This window comes from Solanum pennellii, chromosome 11, assembly GCF_001406875.1.
Source record: "Solanum pennellii chromosome 11, SPENNV200".
Classification (NCBI taxonomy): Eukaryota; Viridiplantae; Streptophyta; class Magnoliopsida; order Solanales; family Solanaceae; genus Solanum; species Solanum pennellii.
The window spans coordinates 65900663-65917107 of NC_028647.1; the positions used below are offsets into that span (position 1 = coordinate 65900663).

The 16445-nt window shown below is 28.3% G+C and overlaps 3 protein-coding genes across 4 annotated transcripts; 2 read left to right on the plus strand and 1 right to left on the minus strand.

Moving 5' to 3' along the window:
- Window positions 1–3825: 3825 nt before the first annotated feature.
- On the plus strand, window positions 3826–5148 carry LOC107003336 (chitinase 2-like). The gene has a single exon (XM_015201652.2). It carries the CDS (start codon window positions 4079–4081, stop codon window positions 4997–4999), a length of 921 nt encoding a protein of 306 aa, XP_015057138.1. The 5' UTR covers window positions 3826–4078; the 3' UTR covers window positions 5000–5148.
- Window positions 5149–5867: 719 nt separating this feature from the next.
- On the minus strand, window positions 5868–6538 carry LOC107003122 (histone H4). Of its 2 annotated transcripts, none has more exons than XM_015201386.2 (2): window positions 6451–6538; window positions 5868–6366 (listed from the first exon to the last, which is right to left on the minus strand). In XM_015201386.2, the coding sequence occupies exon 2, from the start codon at window positions 6354–6356 to the stop codon at window positions 6045–6047; it is 312 nt and encodes a 103-aa protein (XP_015056872.1). In that variant the 5' UTR covers window positions 6357–6366; window positions 6451–6538; the 3' UTR covers window positions 5868–6044. The 2 variants fall into 2 exon arrangements, with proteins under 2 accessions (XP_015056872.1, XP_015056873.1); XM_015201387.2 differs by having other exon boundaries at window positions 5868–6369; window positions 6451–6534.
- A 7366-nt stretch (window positions 6539–13904) lies between these two features.
- Window positions 13905–16008, plus strand: LOC107004086 (two-component response regulator-like APRR5). The gene is made up of 3 exons (XM_015202316.2): window positions 13905–14402; window positions 14846–15022; window positions 15575–16008. Exons 1-3 carry the CDS (start codon window positions 13983–13985, stop codon window positions 15749–15751), a joined length of 774 nt encoding a protein of 257 aa, XP_015057802.1. The 5' UTR covers window positions 13905–13982; the 3' UTR covers window positions 15752–16008.
- The last annotated feature ends 437 nt before the right edge of the window (window positions 16009–16445 follow it).

Sequence of the window (16445 nt, forward strand, 5' to 3'; positions counted from 1 at the left end):
TTAACATAACTTAGTTATTGTATTATTTAATGATATCAATTAAATTTGTACATACGAGACCCTGGTCTATATAATCAATAATAAGAGGAATTTACATAAATATACTATAATAACAAAATATTTATCATTTATAGCAATAATATTTCTTTTTCACTTAATCATTTTTAATTCATTTATAATACAAGTTCAATTCATATTACAAAGAATAATTTTTTATTCACGTATACTACAAATTTCAATGATAAATAATTCATTTATCACACATTTTAATTCATTTAATAATATAATGTGTCAAACTTTTACCAAACAAACATAATATATTTTAAAAAGCAATTATAATTCATATATATTGCATACATAAATCACTTTTAATACATATGACAAATTTAATATAGTATTGTTATAAATGATAATAAATAAAAAAATATTTCAAAATTAATAATTATTTATTAAAATGTATCAATTTATGTAATTTTTCCTAATAAATATTGTACTTTATATTGTATCTTATATATGAGCCTCTGTGCTAGAATAATTAATATTGTACTTTGTATTAGAGTATCTTATATGAGACTCTGTACAATTATTAATGGTTTTAAAACCCAAACTCAATAAGGTTTATCTTACGAGATAATTTATTTTGAAATTAAACCTATTTAATTACAAATTTTGTCTATTTTTAAGGAGTTGAACATTAATTTTTCTGATTAAAGATAAAGAAATCTCAGTCATCTCATTATAATTAATCTGATTAAAAATAAAGAGATCTCAATCATCTCATTAAAATTCATATAAGATTAATTCTATTTTTATGTGAACTTACTAAGTACTTCGAGTTTACGAGTTTCTAGAAAGTACACATTAGTCACTAGAACAACACTTTGGGGTCATTTGAGGTGTATTACTAATTATGTTTGACAATGTCTAAATTGTTGACATTAATAGTATGTCATCTTTGATATTAATACATAGCTAATGAATACTCAATAGTTCAGTATTTTCTTACTACTCCCGTAAAATACTAGAGTTGATTAGGCAGTAGCTATATTTAGAGCACGATTTCAATAAGCCACCATATTTAATTTTATAATTTAAATATATCAAATGAAAAATTAAAATCAAATAGATATAAGATCATAAAATTAACATATATTTTAACATGTTTATCATATTAGAAAAGGATAAAGAGAAACTCAAGCTAAAGCTACTCCATTGGATTTTTTTACTTTTTTTTTTTTTTATGACTATCCCTATAATAAACTAATACTATTATTACTTAAGGGATACTCAATATCTCCATGCAGCGTAGGCTTTACTTTTCCTCTTTATTTCCATCTATAGAAATTAATTAAAGGACCCAACCTTTGTCAGTACACTTAAATTTGTGAGGATTTTGATTCTTCTCTACCTACTATTATATATCTAGCTCACACACACTTGACACATGTATATCCATAACAAGCACATACAAATATGTGGTTTTTATTATATAGTTCTAAAAAATATTAATAGACTAATTATTTAATGGAAAAGGTATCACAAGCGGTTCAAATGTTCAGTAAAAAGAACTCAACATTTTCTAAAATAGTGTCTGTTTTAACTATTTATGTTCTCTATAAATATAGAAGTCAATTACTTTTATATGATATTATATATCCCTCCTGAATGTATTTGATTGGATATTTCATTTAGAAAGAAAATATTTTTTCTTAAAAATTACTGATGGCCCAAAATAAATTATTGACATATGTTGAATACAAATTATTTCTATAAAGATAAAAATAATATAAGTACACTCTATTACTTTGATATAATACAATATTATTATATACTTCATAATATGCATGTTCAAATAATTTTATTTATTCTTATTATATTTAATGTATATAATCAAAATACTATCAATTACTACACTATTTATGTATTTCATTAATATGATATAAATAATAGTTATACACTTACATATAATAATAATATTCTATGATGTGTATCATTAATTAATATGTTTATATAATAGTATACACACATAAATGCTATTACTATTCATCATTTTCCAGTAAGTATCCAATAAATTAACCATAAAATTTTATATAATATATGTAATATTAAATTACGTACATATATTACAGTATACACATAATTACAATAATATACATTTCACATTTGTATCCCGATAAAATTGGACTTACATTAAAATTGTCACATTTTTTAACTTCAATAATTAATGTGAAGTTTATTCAATATTTCGTGGATTAAAAAAAATTCAAAATTGTATGATCCATACTATTATAAAATATATATAATGATTACTCAATATACCGATTTTAAAGTTTAATATAGTTTTCCTTTTCTAATATGGTGAGATTACAAACAAAAATGGACATAAGAATATTAAACTTTAGCTTTTAATAGAAATAAAATCAATATAATAAATTGCTGAGTTGTTCATTTCTACACTATAAAAAAAGATTTAAAAACTCACCAAAGAAATACATCAAATTAGGAAAAAAAATGTTCAAAAAAATATCATATGTTATAACATTTCTTTGTATAATTTATGTTGTGCAGAGTCTCCCTGCTTATCCTCCATGTTATACTTGTAATTGTGTTGGTAATCAATGTGCTGGTACTGGGATGTTTCCTCTATGGGCAAAACTGGAATTTTCCGAATTAACATGTACGTATTAATTTTTATTGTATAATTTTAATTATCGCGATTAATGTTTTTCTAATAATTTTATGTTTTGAATAGTTACACATGAGAAATATGCTGTGGCACAAGTGAAAAAGGATAACCCTTTTGTCACTCCTGTGGTTATTTACAAACAAGTCCCTATTGCAGATAATTGTTGTAATAGAGTTTGGATTCTTGTTGATAGACCAGGTGGTAATGGATTTGTTACAAATATGCCTGCAGTTGGATAAGGGATTGTAAATTATTTAATGATGGAATTTTGGCAAAAAAAAAATTATTGAATATTTATGTTCGTATTAGAGTTTTGATTAAATATATATTTGTATCTTTGTTTTCCACTTTTTGTGTTCGGAGTTCACATTGGAACTCGAACTGAAATTGAATCACCCACTACAGGCCCATTCAGAGCCCAACAGAATTTTCTCTATTTCCACGACTCAAATTCGAAACCTTTGATTAAGGATGAAGTACTCCAACCATTACACCACAACCCATATTGGTCTTTTGTGGTTTATCCTTTTCCATATTTTTTTTTTTTTTGGTTAAATGAAATTATTAATCTCATTAAAGACAATTGCTATTATAAAAATATTGCTTAATTCTTTAAAATATGTCGATGACCCAGGTGGTGATGGTGTAGTTCAAAATATTGCTGTAGTAGGATAGTTATATTATAACATGTTAATTTTGAAGACAATGAATGTACTTCAATTTCATTTTATAATATAATATTTCTTTTACTATATTATTTTAGTGTATTTACTTAGCAGAATTAATGAAAGTTTTGTTTTTAAAAAAAGTATGTTATACCTCAAAAAATGAGGGAGTAAAATATTATATGAAATACCTAATCTTTGATGAAAGATAACATTTTAGGAGTCATTGGCGTGACTCTTCCGCTAATATATATATTTTTTTCCTTTCATTTTTACACGTTCACGCTACTAAATTAATATTTCATTTAATAATTCTGAAAATAATTTATTACTTGATTCTTAATTTACACTTATTATCCTCACTCCAAAGATGTATAAAATAATTTCAAGTTGAATGAGACAAATATAATATTTCATATAATGTACATTTTATTTCAAACTTTTAATATACTCTAATTTATCATATCAATTCATTCGTAAGAAACGTATCAAATCGTCAATTTATTATTGGACAAGTCGTTATAGTACTACTTGTTTGTCACATTCATGACTCACCAACCAGCTGAAACGTTACACTAAAGCTAACACTTTTTAATTTATCTTTTGACTAATACACTAACCATACATTCAAAAATCTACTAAAGGACCCTTTATTTAAACTTCATATCTTCAATCCATTTTATCCTAATACAAAGCAAATTTGAACACATTAATATTTCTCAACTTCATGGAGCTCTCCAAGATTTTAGTTTCATTTTTTGTTATTCAATTCTTACTTTTTCATTCACCAATCTATGCTGCTGCACCTGGAAATTCCAATATTTTCAGGGAATACATTGGAGCAGAGTTCAATAATGTTAAGTTTAGTGATGTTCCTATTTACTCTGGGGTCGAATTTCACTTCATTCTTTCCTTTGCTATTGACTATACCATGTCTTCTTCTTCTCCATCTCCCACCAACGGTCAATTCAACGTCTTTTGGGATTCAGATAACCTCAACCCTTCTGCTGTTTCCGCGATAAAAAACCAACATTCTAATGTTAAAGTAGCATTGAGCTTAGGAGGGGACAGTGTTGGTGGAAGCAGCGCGTATTTCAATCCTTCTTCAGTTGATTCTTGGGTTTCAAATGCTGTTTCTTCTCTTACAAATATCATTAAGCAATACAATTTGGATGGAATTGATATCGATTATGAACATTTCCAAGCTGATCCTAACACTTTTGCAGAGTGCATAGGCAAGCTAATTACAACTCTGAAAAACAATGGAGTTATTTCATTTGCTTCCATAGCACCATATGATGATGATGAAGTTCAGAATCATTACAAGACACTATGGAAAAGCTACAGTCAAGTTATAGACTACGTTAACTTTCAATTTTACGCGTATGATAAGGGAACCACCGTGTCTCAATTCATGGACTATTTTTCTACTCAAAGATCAAATTATGAAGGAGGAAGGATCTTGGCTAGCTTCGGCACTGATGGAAGTGGTGGATTATCTCCAGAAAACGGATTCTTTACCGCGTGTAGTAAGCTTAAAAGTAAAGGAGATTTGGTTGGAATATTTGTGTGGAGTGCTGATGATTCTAAATCAAATGGTTTCAAATATGAGAAGCAATCTCAAGGATTATTAGCCATATCCCACTAGTGCTTTCATCTCATGTACAATTCTACTGTAGTAGTCATTTAAACCCAAAACTATGTCACACCTCTTTGTTTGTGTAAATTTTCTGAGGATTTGAATCAATATATATACTACTATTTGGTTTATGAATATATTGTGCATTTTTCGGTTAAGGGAACCATTCTTTCGTTCATCTTTGGTCGCTGCATTTCAGACTTGTTAGCAACAAGCAAATTAACAAGACATCTAAAGCCAGACCTTTGACAATCTAACACATCGGTCAGGTTTCGATTTGAAGTGGTTAAAGTGAGTTATATCCAAAGGGCAAAGCCATGAAGGTCTCAAGGGATGCAGCTCCAGATCAATTGCATTGAGTGTCATGCCCACAAAAGCACCCCATTAACACCAAATCTCTCAACAATCACCCTCTCTAAATCGCGACTATGAAGCTCTCTACACCTTCCCGTGACCAAACTAGGTGCATTGACAGGAGCCAAGAGTGGTACCAACCCTATCATTTCTTACAACTACAGCAATGAGAGCCAAAACTTTCACTAGGGGGTTTCAAATTATCAATAACTAAACACACAAAGAAGTCGAAAGAGATTCAACATCTACTATATAAACATAAAAAATAATTGAAACGAACTCACCAAATGTGGGTCTGACGAACCCCTTGAGCCTCACCTAGCTCCGCCCCTTGCAGTCATCTTCTAGAAGGGGATTCAACAATGAGTAGTCAAAGCACAAGAAATTCACCTACATTTGTATATCCAATGAACATAAATCAATATATATATATATATATATATATATATATATATAGTTGGACCAAGACTATTGCATATTGGAGGATTCAATTTTGAAGTTTCTATATACACAATCTCAGTGATTACTTTCAAAACACACACATATATATAGGGATTCAAACAGAGAATTAGACAAATCGATTACAAGACGATAGTGCAATGTCATTGATTAAGCAACTCTATTACTTCAATAACTACAAACATAATTACACCAAGTGAAAAAAAACAACACTAAATCAGTAAAAGCAACCCAAATTCTTTTAACCACCAAATCCATAGAGAGTCCTTCCTTGCCTCTTAAGTGCATAAACAACATCCATAGCAGTGACGGTCTTCCTCCTAGCATGCTCAGTGTAAGTAACAGAATCACGAATCACATTCTCCAAAAAGATCTTCAAAACTCCACGAGTCTCCTCATAGATTAGTCCACTGATACGCTTCACTCCTCCTCTACGAGCTAAACGCCTAATTGCAGGCTTAGTGATACCTTGAATGTTATCACGGAGAACCTTACGGTGTCGTTTTGCTCCTCCCTTTCCCAATCCTTTTCCTCCCTTTCCACGTCCTGACATCTTCAATTCACTGCTAAAACAATAAAATTAACAAAAAAATCAACAAACAGTAGCTAAAATTAACAGTAATGTGGATGAAACAAGTGATTTGAACCTGAATTGTAACCGGAAGCTGCTGTGTTTTAGATGAAGATGGAGAAATGAGGTTAACTCTTCGGTCTATTTAAAGGAGCTTCGATGTAAAATGACGATTAACATTGGCCGTCGATAGGTATATTCAACGGCTGAGATGAGATGTGATGAAAGTGACGAAGATTGATGACCTGGCATTCCAAAATTTGAATGTTTTCTTTTCTCATATTGGTGGGAAATATTAGAAATTATTGGCGGGAGGCTTTTATTTTTTTTAGTTTATCATTTAAAATTATGTAATATAGTTCTTAAAAGTTACATTTCTTTGGATAATGTTAACTTTGGTTTTTATATTTGTTTATTTATTACTAATTCAGTTTCGTTTACGAATAATTAGTTTGTCGAGTTTTGTCTTATTGTTTTTAAAATTTAGTTTGTAATCTACTAAAATTTTCTCAGAAGTTTTCAATTTATCCAAAAAGAAATTTAGACTATACTCACAAAGTATTTTCATAAGATAAAAAAAAATATGGGCCAGAAGCAAGTGAGATCAGTGTTGGGCCATGATTTTGGGCCAGAACAAGTGAACCTTGTTCTACTCTAATTTCTCAAGGAACATTTACTCTTTTCTAAAGTTTAAATACAGTCACCTTTAGCGCACATAGCGGTTAAATGTTAGCTATGATGTGAGCGTATTTTAAATTTTATATATTTAACATAATTGGAACAAAAATTGATGCACTATAATAAATATAATGTAAAATACTTTATAAAAATGTTTTGGTACTTGAACATGTAAGATAACATTTCGAGTCAATTATGAGAATTTTATATTGATGAAAAAAATTAGAAAAATCATATAGATGAGTGACTTTATGTGAAAAAAATTTATAATTGAATGATTTTTGAGTTAAAAATCAAACTTGAATGACTTTATGTGAAAAAGAGCATAGCTGATCGAGTAATTACCATATGAGATGTGTTATCTTAAATTTTGTGCATTGACAATGTATCATCCTTTTTACACCATCAGGCTGATGTTATATGATGATGTAAGAATATAATATATTAATGGTGCACCAAATTTAAACTTATATAGTATGATGCTATATAAAAACGTCTTGGTGCATTGAAGGGTAAGATATAACATTTCGAACACCAATTATGAGAGTTTTATATCGACGAAAAATATAATAATAACAATAATTAAAGTGTGAAAATGCATTAGTCTGTCAAAGAATAGTTTTATATCGACGAAAAATATAATAATAACAATAATTAAAGTGTGAAAATGCATTAGTCTGTCGAAAAATGATAATCATTCATCAAGTGGCTCTATTTTCTTTTAGGTTAATTTATAACCCAATCTGCTTTAGTTTCTATGGGAAAACATTAATTGATCAGTGTGATTTATTGTGCTTATGATGATCAAACTCTTGACCCTATCGATTGAAGGTGATTTTTCATAATTGGATACCTAACAAACTACAACAATAAAAAAACTTAAAGTTCTAAAATCTAAACTCACTTAAATGATTTTATGGTATAAAGTATATACTTGATTATACATTTTTTATAAGTTCAAGACATAAGTTAGAAATTCTAACTTATAACTTATGACTTTCAGTTGTTTTAAATATTTTCTTATAATTTTCCTTTTAATTTTTCAAAAGTATTTAAGAGCTATTTTAATTTAAAAGAACATAGAATAAATCGATCCGTCTAGGCTCTATGTAGTACAATTGAAATTGCTTCTTCCTCTATCACCTCAAGTTCAATAATTAATATATATATATTATATAACTTCTTTTTTTCTTTTTATTGTGACCATTGATGTGGAATTAAGGGCTAGCTATAAAAGTCAAATCATGGCTAGAACATCAACTATTTTAGGTCAATTGAACCCCTATAAGCAACAAAAATTATAACAATATTGAAGGCATTATAAAATCAGGACCACTAGTTAGATTATCTTTTAGATCATCCCATATATCCTCTTTTTTGTTTGCCCTTTCTTATTTTCTAGAAAAAGACAAGTTATGAGAAAGTTTGATGAGTTCTTGACGTATAACAATAACATACTTAGTATAAGCTTCATAAGTGATCGAGTTTATGGAGTATATGCGTGTATTTTATCTCTATCTAATTAGGAGATAGAGAGATTGTATTCGATAGACCCTTCTGCTCAAAAACAATAGTGAAGAAATCAAGACAAAATACTAAATCAAGCTTGACAAAGCATACTGAAAAAAGAACCGTAACAATAAAATAATAAGATAATCGAATTACAAGTAACAATAAATATATGATCGAAACTGAATAAGGAACAAGAACATATAACACTCATTAATACTACAACTACTACTATGGAAGGATAAAGCAAGACTATACTCAACTATCTACTAATCTTCTATTCTAATCCACGTCCTTCAATCTCTTATCTAGGGTCCTGTCCTTCAATCTTTAATCAAAACTATCTTATAGCCAACCCCTTACACGTTGGGCCTAACTCGCAAACCTTAAAAACTAACTTTAAGAGCTCATTAAGATTGTCCGAATCATATAAAAAGATCATCCATCGCATAAGAGAGATGTGCCCTCTTCTGCAAAAGACTTAAGATGTATATTAAGATTAATCTTACAAATCGTGATATTAGATATATCATCTCCTTTTTTTTTAGGTACAAAAGCATACGATTATAGACAAATTAACGAAAATTTTAATTAATTTTTAAAGAATATTTAAACTTTTATGTCATGTAAGAGAAATTTTATGGGACAAACAAGTTTACGTGACCGTTCTATATTTGTCATCTATCTAGCTTTAGTGTAAGTGATCAAGAAAAAGAAAAGTTGTCACTTATTAATTAGTAGGAAAAAAATATAAAAATAATACAAATAATTAATGCCTTAATTAATAAATCTTTATTGTCGAAAAGTGTTTCCCATGCAAATGGCTACCTGCATGTGCTAGAAAGGTAAGTTAAGGGGGGTGAAGAAGTCACAACAAAAAAGGTAAATTAAAGCATCGTTTTAATAGCTGAATAAGAAATAAGTTATTAGCGTATTAATTTAATATAATGTAATGATATTTGTAGATGGATGAAAAAATAAGTTAATACGTATAAAATTAATACGATGTTTGATTGACAATTTCAAAATCCATAAATACATGTATAAGTTATGAAGAAATTTATGTATTATTTTATATAAGATACAAGCTAAGGTAAATTAACTAATACTTATATACTTAAAAACATTGACTAATTCTTACATAACAAATATCTATATAAAATAGTACATAAATTCACTCGTAACGAGATTTCGTACCTTTCACTATACTTATAACAGAACGGAAATAAACTTAAATAGTTGCCCACCTAATATATAAGTTATGTATAATTAATGTTCTATAAGATGGCAAATGTGTAACTTCCCCTAGTAAATTGGTATGATTTTAGCTTGCAAATCATGGCAATATATACCATCATGATTTTGAGTATATTTTCGACTTTTATATGTACATTCTTCTAATAATGACCATAATCTTTTAAAAGAGTGTGAATAACTACTTATCTATTGTCATTTCTCTATCATTTATATATTATCAGAAATTGAAATGCCAAAAGCAACGATTCTAAGTGGAGTAAACTGTTTTTATTGTTGAAAAAAAAAATCAGTAATCAACAGTAAAAGAATCGTTGTATTGCAATTAGGTTGCCTTTTTCATCTAGAAGAAATTAAAAAATGGGACCTTTAAATTTGTCTATTCTTTTTTACATATATTGCACACGAGAAAAAGACATGAGTGGCTTTCACATAGTAGGAATTTATGATTAATGTTTTTTTTTAATTGGTATATGCATTATTTGTTGGTGCTATGCCCCTAAAGGACTACATAGGATGCTCTTCTACTCAATTTCTATTCATCTTAATTTACTTTGGTACTTCTTTTGTTACTTCAATTACTTATTATGAAAGTGTAAATATAACTATGATAGTCGACTGATTCCGTTGATTATATATGTATGTTCACAAAAAAATAAAATCTCCTAGTTGTTGAGAAGAACGATGTACTAAAAAATGAATTTTGTAATATGTGAATTTAAATTTAATTATATTTTTATATAAATATTGAATATCAAATGAAATATTATATTAGCTCAAAAAAATGTCATGTTAGATATGGAAAATTAAATTGTAAAAAAAAGGTTTAAATAATTTTTGGGGTGTAGGTTTTTCTTTTCTATAGTTGACTTTCGACTTTTCTTTCTATGGAGAAAGGATTTTGAAAAAAATATGGCTTTTATTGACAAATTGAAAGTCAATATATATATATATATATATATATATATATATATATATGAGATATTTAATAAAATCGTATGTGTTATTTCATTGCAAATATGAATGAAAAGATCCCAAACAAAAATGGCCAAGGCCCAAGGCATCGAAAAAAGAAAGAAACTAATGTCCACATGGTTGACTACTGATGAATAGTATAAAATCAATTTGATAAAGAAATTGGATTATATCCTAATTAATTAATTAGTTCATTAAGGATGATACAATTCAAATTATTTATTTAAGTCTAATTAATAAAGTTTAATTAAGAGTCCAATGCTACTATGCTAATCCATTTAATTGTCTTTTAGATGATCCACCCATATAGACCAAGCTCAATGGCCCAATAGCATTTTTTTGGAGTTTACTTCATTCCACCATGTTAGTCTTGATGAATCAAAGTATTTTTACATAAATTTCAAGCGATCAAGATCAAGGAGTGTAGATCAAATCTCAAGACATTCAAGATCGATGTTACTTATTTGTGACATAATTATTGTTCATAAATATTCATGATAGTGCAACAACTAGAAACGATTGTTGATACTCCGTAGATTGATGAGAAAAAGGAGGAATGCACCTAAGGAGGGGCGACTTGCGAGACAATAACTTACCAACACAATTAATCATATCTAGGCTAAAATTCATATTCAATATCACACTATAATTCACTCAATCCAAGTGTACAAGTTAAACAAATTCAAGAACAAGCATCAAGTCCTTAAATCAATCAACCAACTATTAAAAAGAAAAACCAGAAAGTACCTTTTCAAGTCTCAATGACATTTCTAAAGATCGTAGTATACACATTATAATTTGAAATAAAACACATATATCATATTTGTTATAATATTTTCGAGTTCCGATTATTTTGAATTGGCGAAATTTATTTATTGCCAACACATATAATGCGTTTGATACGGGTACGCAATAATAAATATGGAGAATGGAAGTTCCAATTGCAACAGAGTTGATCATACTAAATTGTTCTAAGTTTCTGATTGGAATTGAAACTTATACACTTGGTTATTGACCAACCAACCAACGAAACGTCAAAAAGTAGAACTATTTTCTTTACTTTTTGTGCATTTCAACATGCAGAGATAAATAATTAAAAGTCTAGAAAATCATCATGTATTTTGCAGACAGAAAGATATAACTCATGACAAGTGAAGACCTACATGTAAATATATATATGTTTATATTACCCCCTTGGCCCCTTCACGGTCAAGGACGGAGCTACAGTATCGGCACTGGATTAGATTCAAATTTAATAACTTTAGTTTTAACTTTATATCTGACATAAAATTAAGTGGAGCGTGTATAAATTATAATTCAAAATGAATAAATTTTAAATTTTTCGTATATCTCTGCTTCGATACACGAAGCGCGCAACAAATAAAAGATGCTTTAGAGGTCCCCGGTCTCATTCTCATGGTGATATTGCCTATATGAATATATTATGCAATTAGTCTTGCTAGAATTCAAGAAATGTCAATGGGGGCATCATCATATCCATGATTTTATTTGAGTCAATGATAGATTCCCTTGTATGGTTGCATAAATTCATTTATAAGTCTTGAAATGACACCCCCACCCCCAATTGAAAAGTTTAACTACACAAACACAAAATATAAGAAATAATTTTTAAGATCTCATTTTACATTTCTCTCCATCACAGACTTCGCTCGTATTTTACGATATTACACATATTATTTTTTTAGTTTGAATTAGTGAAATTTTTGCCTCTGACACTAATAACCCAAATATTATATTATATAGTTATAAGTAAGTGCATTTGAGTAAAAGGCAAAAATGATGATGAGTGTGACATGTAACCATGTCACTAGTTAATATAGCAAATTTTGGAAGAAGGGTTCCATGTGGAAAGTTCTTTAATTAATGACACATCTAATTAGAAGTTTGAACCATATTATGTCGCTCTAATGATGATTAATAGCTACCCTATATGTTATAATCCCTAACCTAATACATAACAAAATGATTAAGATCATATATTGCCCCTCACATGGCTAAAGATTAAAAGATATGATTTGATTTATCCTTTTACAAAAAAATAATCCCTTTTATAATAAGCTTATTATAAGGAGTTAAGTGGTGGGGTCTTTTGCTTCTATTTTCTAGACGCAAGTTGGGTTATGAATTGATGTCTCTTGGGGGCAGATTTATATATATGTTGAGCTACTTTCAAAGAGATTTATAGGACCACCAGTATGTATATCGCACTTTTTTACGGAGTTAAAATTTAAAGTTTATAAAATAAAAATTAAAAAAATATTAATTTTTTTTAAAATTTAACGTAATTAGTAGTTTCATCTCTAAATTGTTATTAGCTTTAAAATATATTTTTACTTGACTAAATAATTTTAGATATATTTTCTGCCAGCTCTAATCTGTCACATGACATAACAAAGTTATAATAAGTGTATTAAGATTATATGTCAGGTCCAAATAAGTTTTAATGGTAATTATTTATACTAACTAACTAAATTTGACTTAACAACTAAAATAATATAGTAAAATTACATGTATATTGTTGGTGTATTTATGCTAATAATGTAAACAACTTTTTTTTAAAAAAAAAATCAATTAAAAGAGATTTTAATAATGTAAAAATTTCTAAATACATCATGAGTACAACAATTTAGTTTATTCTGCGAGTTGCGTTCTACCCATTTGGACCACCTTATCATTGGCTAGACACAAGCCATATAGGGTTGGTTCTTTTTCTCATATTTTGTTGATCAAAATTTTAAAAAAAATATTCTTTTCTTATATATCAAACACATAGAAAAAAAGAAAGTCAGAAACTCGTTTAAATATTTTTAAAAAAACGTTTTCCTTCATACCAAATACATACACTCTCACTTTCAAATCTTAAGTATTATTCAAGAAGTACATTTCTCTCTTTACTTCTTAATCTTACTACTATAACGACTTTGAGAGAAGGATCAATTTGAATTAATCGAATCAGAATAAGTCATATACATGTCACATTAACGTATTAAGTCAACGCCTCTCTTGAAAAAAAGAAGAATGACATCAGCTTCCACGTCACATTCCAAAATGTCCATTTCCTTTAAGAAGGTATTCACATACCAATTCCCTCTCATAACAACAATCTCAACTTTCTTCTTTTCTTCAAAATACTTCAAAAAATATTTTTTTTTTTAAAAAAAATCTTTCACTATGTATGGATACAATAATATTGAGGAAAACACTTCTTCTAGTAGTAATTATTTGTATAACCATTTCCCAATTACTACTATTACTTCACAAACATTGCCACTAGTCTCCAATTTACCACCTCCACCTTTATCAATTCCTTTAGTAAATAACATTACTATTGAATTTGACTCGATATCTACATTGAAGTCTGAATTTAATTGTAACAACAATAGTAGTAGTAGTTGTAGTAGTTATGGTTCTCCAGCTACAAGTTATAATACTAATGATCCAACAAGTTTGATGCAAAGAAGCATAAGTAGTCACTCACTTCTTGTCAAGAATATGGAAGGATTTTGTCCAATTGTTTCTTCCCCCACTGGATTTCATGACTCCGAAACGCCAAGCTCCGTCAGGAAAGTTTTAAGTACTGGGGATTTACAGGTGAACTACGTTATATTTACACTATCACATCATCTTTTTTTGTAGTATGTAGCAAGGAATATGTTTTATTTTCACGATAACATACAAATTTCTATTTTAAGAAGACTTAATTATAATCGAATGATCTGATCGATAGTATAAAAATAAGTTTACATTATTGGTACGTTATCTTATTAGCATATATTATTTAGTATCTTATAGGTTAGTTATACTTATATCGTATCAAATGCCTATTTATAGTTATCTTTTAAGTGATTACTTAGAAAATAGTTTTCAATTTTCATTACTTGCTAAAATACATTGATATCGCAAACACTCATGATAATATTGTCCATATGTATAATTGAGTTTAATCCACTTTTAAAAATATGGTGATTATATATAATCACTTGATTAATTGATTATTTGGTTAACTCACCAACTTCTTGTATTTATATTTACAGGTAATGCACATGATGCAATATAATAATTATCGTTCAGAAAGCCCTTTATCAAGTGAGAGTAATAGCATAATTGAAGGAATGAATAAAGCTTGCAAATATAGTCCACAAGAGAAGAAAGAACGTATAGAAAGATACAGAACCAAGAGAAATCAAAGAAATTTTAACAAGAAGATTAAGGTAACTAAAAGAGTTTAAGCTCAATGTACTGACGATACGTATAAAATATTTTTATACCTTAGATACTTACGAAGTAATTACAAATAATTAAATTTAAAAAAAAAAAACATATGAAAAGGATGTATAGATATTTTTTACTTGGCTACTACTACTATATATCACATGTTAAATTGTACAGGTAATGGTAAAAAAATACTCTAAAAATTATATAGTCAATGTATAAAATACTTGCTCATGATTATGAGTGATTATATTATTTATGGATAGTATATAGTATATACACATGCATTATATAGCACGTACCATGTGCATTATAAGACGTGTGATATGTTCTTTAAAAACATAATGCGCTTTAGGGACCACAATAATAAGGACTTCAAGATGACTAAAATTTCTCTTTCACACTACTCGAAACTTCGAAATTAGCTATAAAATTCATCGTTGGAGAACTTTTTATTATTTCGTTACATACAATTAGTGTTGTTTTTGTTGTTGTTTAGCAATATAAAACTTTTATATCTAATTCATTTTCTTTTGTTGGTGAAATATCAGTACGAGTGCAGGAAAACTTTGGCAGATAGTAGACCTCGAATAAGAGGGAGATTTGCAAGAAATGATGAAATTGAGAGGACTCCTCAAAATGAATATTGGAATCAATCAAGATTAGAGGAATTAGGAGAAGAGGATGATGAGAATTGGATTGGATTTCTCGATGCCTATGTTCCATAATCATTTGTAATTAAATTAGTGGAAGGAAAAAAAGTTTTTTCTAAAAAAAAGAAGAGAGAAGAGTTCCTCAAGTTTTTTTAATGTTAAGGAACTCTTTGATTGTGTGGTAGTTATTGTTTCCTAGTTTTATTAGTGATGTTTAATCAAGAATTTGTTTTAGGATTAATGATATTAGGTTGGTAATGTTATGTACATTTGGCTTATTTGCATAATGATTAAAAAGAATGTCCATTATTATTTGGAGCTTCTGTTTGGAAGTCTTAGAGTTGTGTATTTCACGGGTCCATTGAAGACTTATTAGTGTGGACCAATTACAACAATAACTATACCACCCAGGGTGTGACGAGATGAATGAAATCTGTTCATTCTTAACTAGAAGTCTTATACTTGAATCCTATAAATGGAGAAACACTGTTTGGTAGTACTACTTAAAATTATGAAATTTCCAATGAATATTTTCGTTGAAAATCATGAAAAGTATATTTTGTTGGAAGTTCCTTTTCAAGAGGGTAGGAAGTACTTTCTCCTATAATGGATTATGCACATTATTTGGGTCCAATAAACGAACCAATTAATCGATTCATTTTTTACTAGAGATTTCGTATTTGAATCTGGTAAATGAAAAACATTGTCTAGTACTACTACTTAAAACTAATGAATTTCTAACAAATATTTTTGTTAAAAACCATGAAAA

What these genes read in the sequence shown, in the direction of transcription:
- LOC107004086 (XM_015202316.2), top strand. Translation starts at nt 13,983, where the DNA reads ATGTATGGATACAATAATATTGAGGAAAACACTTCTTCTAGTAGTAAT. An exon ending in TAAGTACTGGGGATTTACAG is followed by an intron (nt 14,403 to 14,845) that starts GTGAACTACGTT and finishes TTATATTTACAG; the next exon opens with GTAATGCACATGATGCAATA. An exon ending in ATTTTAACAAGAAGATTAAG is followed by an intron (nt 15,023 to 15,574) that starts GTAACTAAAAGA and finishes GTGAAATATCAG; the next exon opens with TACGAGTGCAGGAAAACTTT.
- LOC107003336 (XM_015201652.2), top strand. Translation starts at nt 4,079, where the DNA reads ATGGAGCTCTCCAAGATTTTAGTTTCATTTTTTGTTATTCAATTCTTA.
- LOC107003122 (XM_015201386.2), bottom strand. Translation starts at nt 6,356, where the DNA reads ATGTCAGGACGTGGAAAGGGAGGAAAAGGATTGGGAAAGGGAGGAGCA.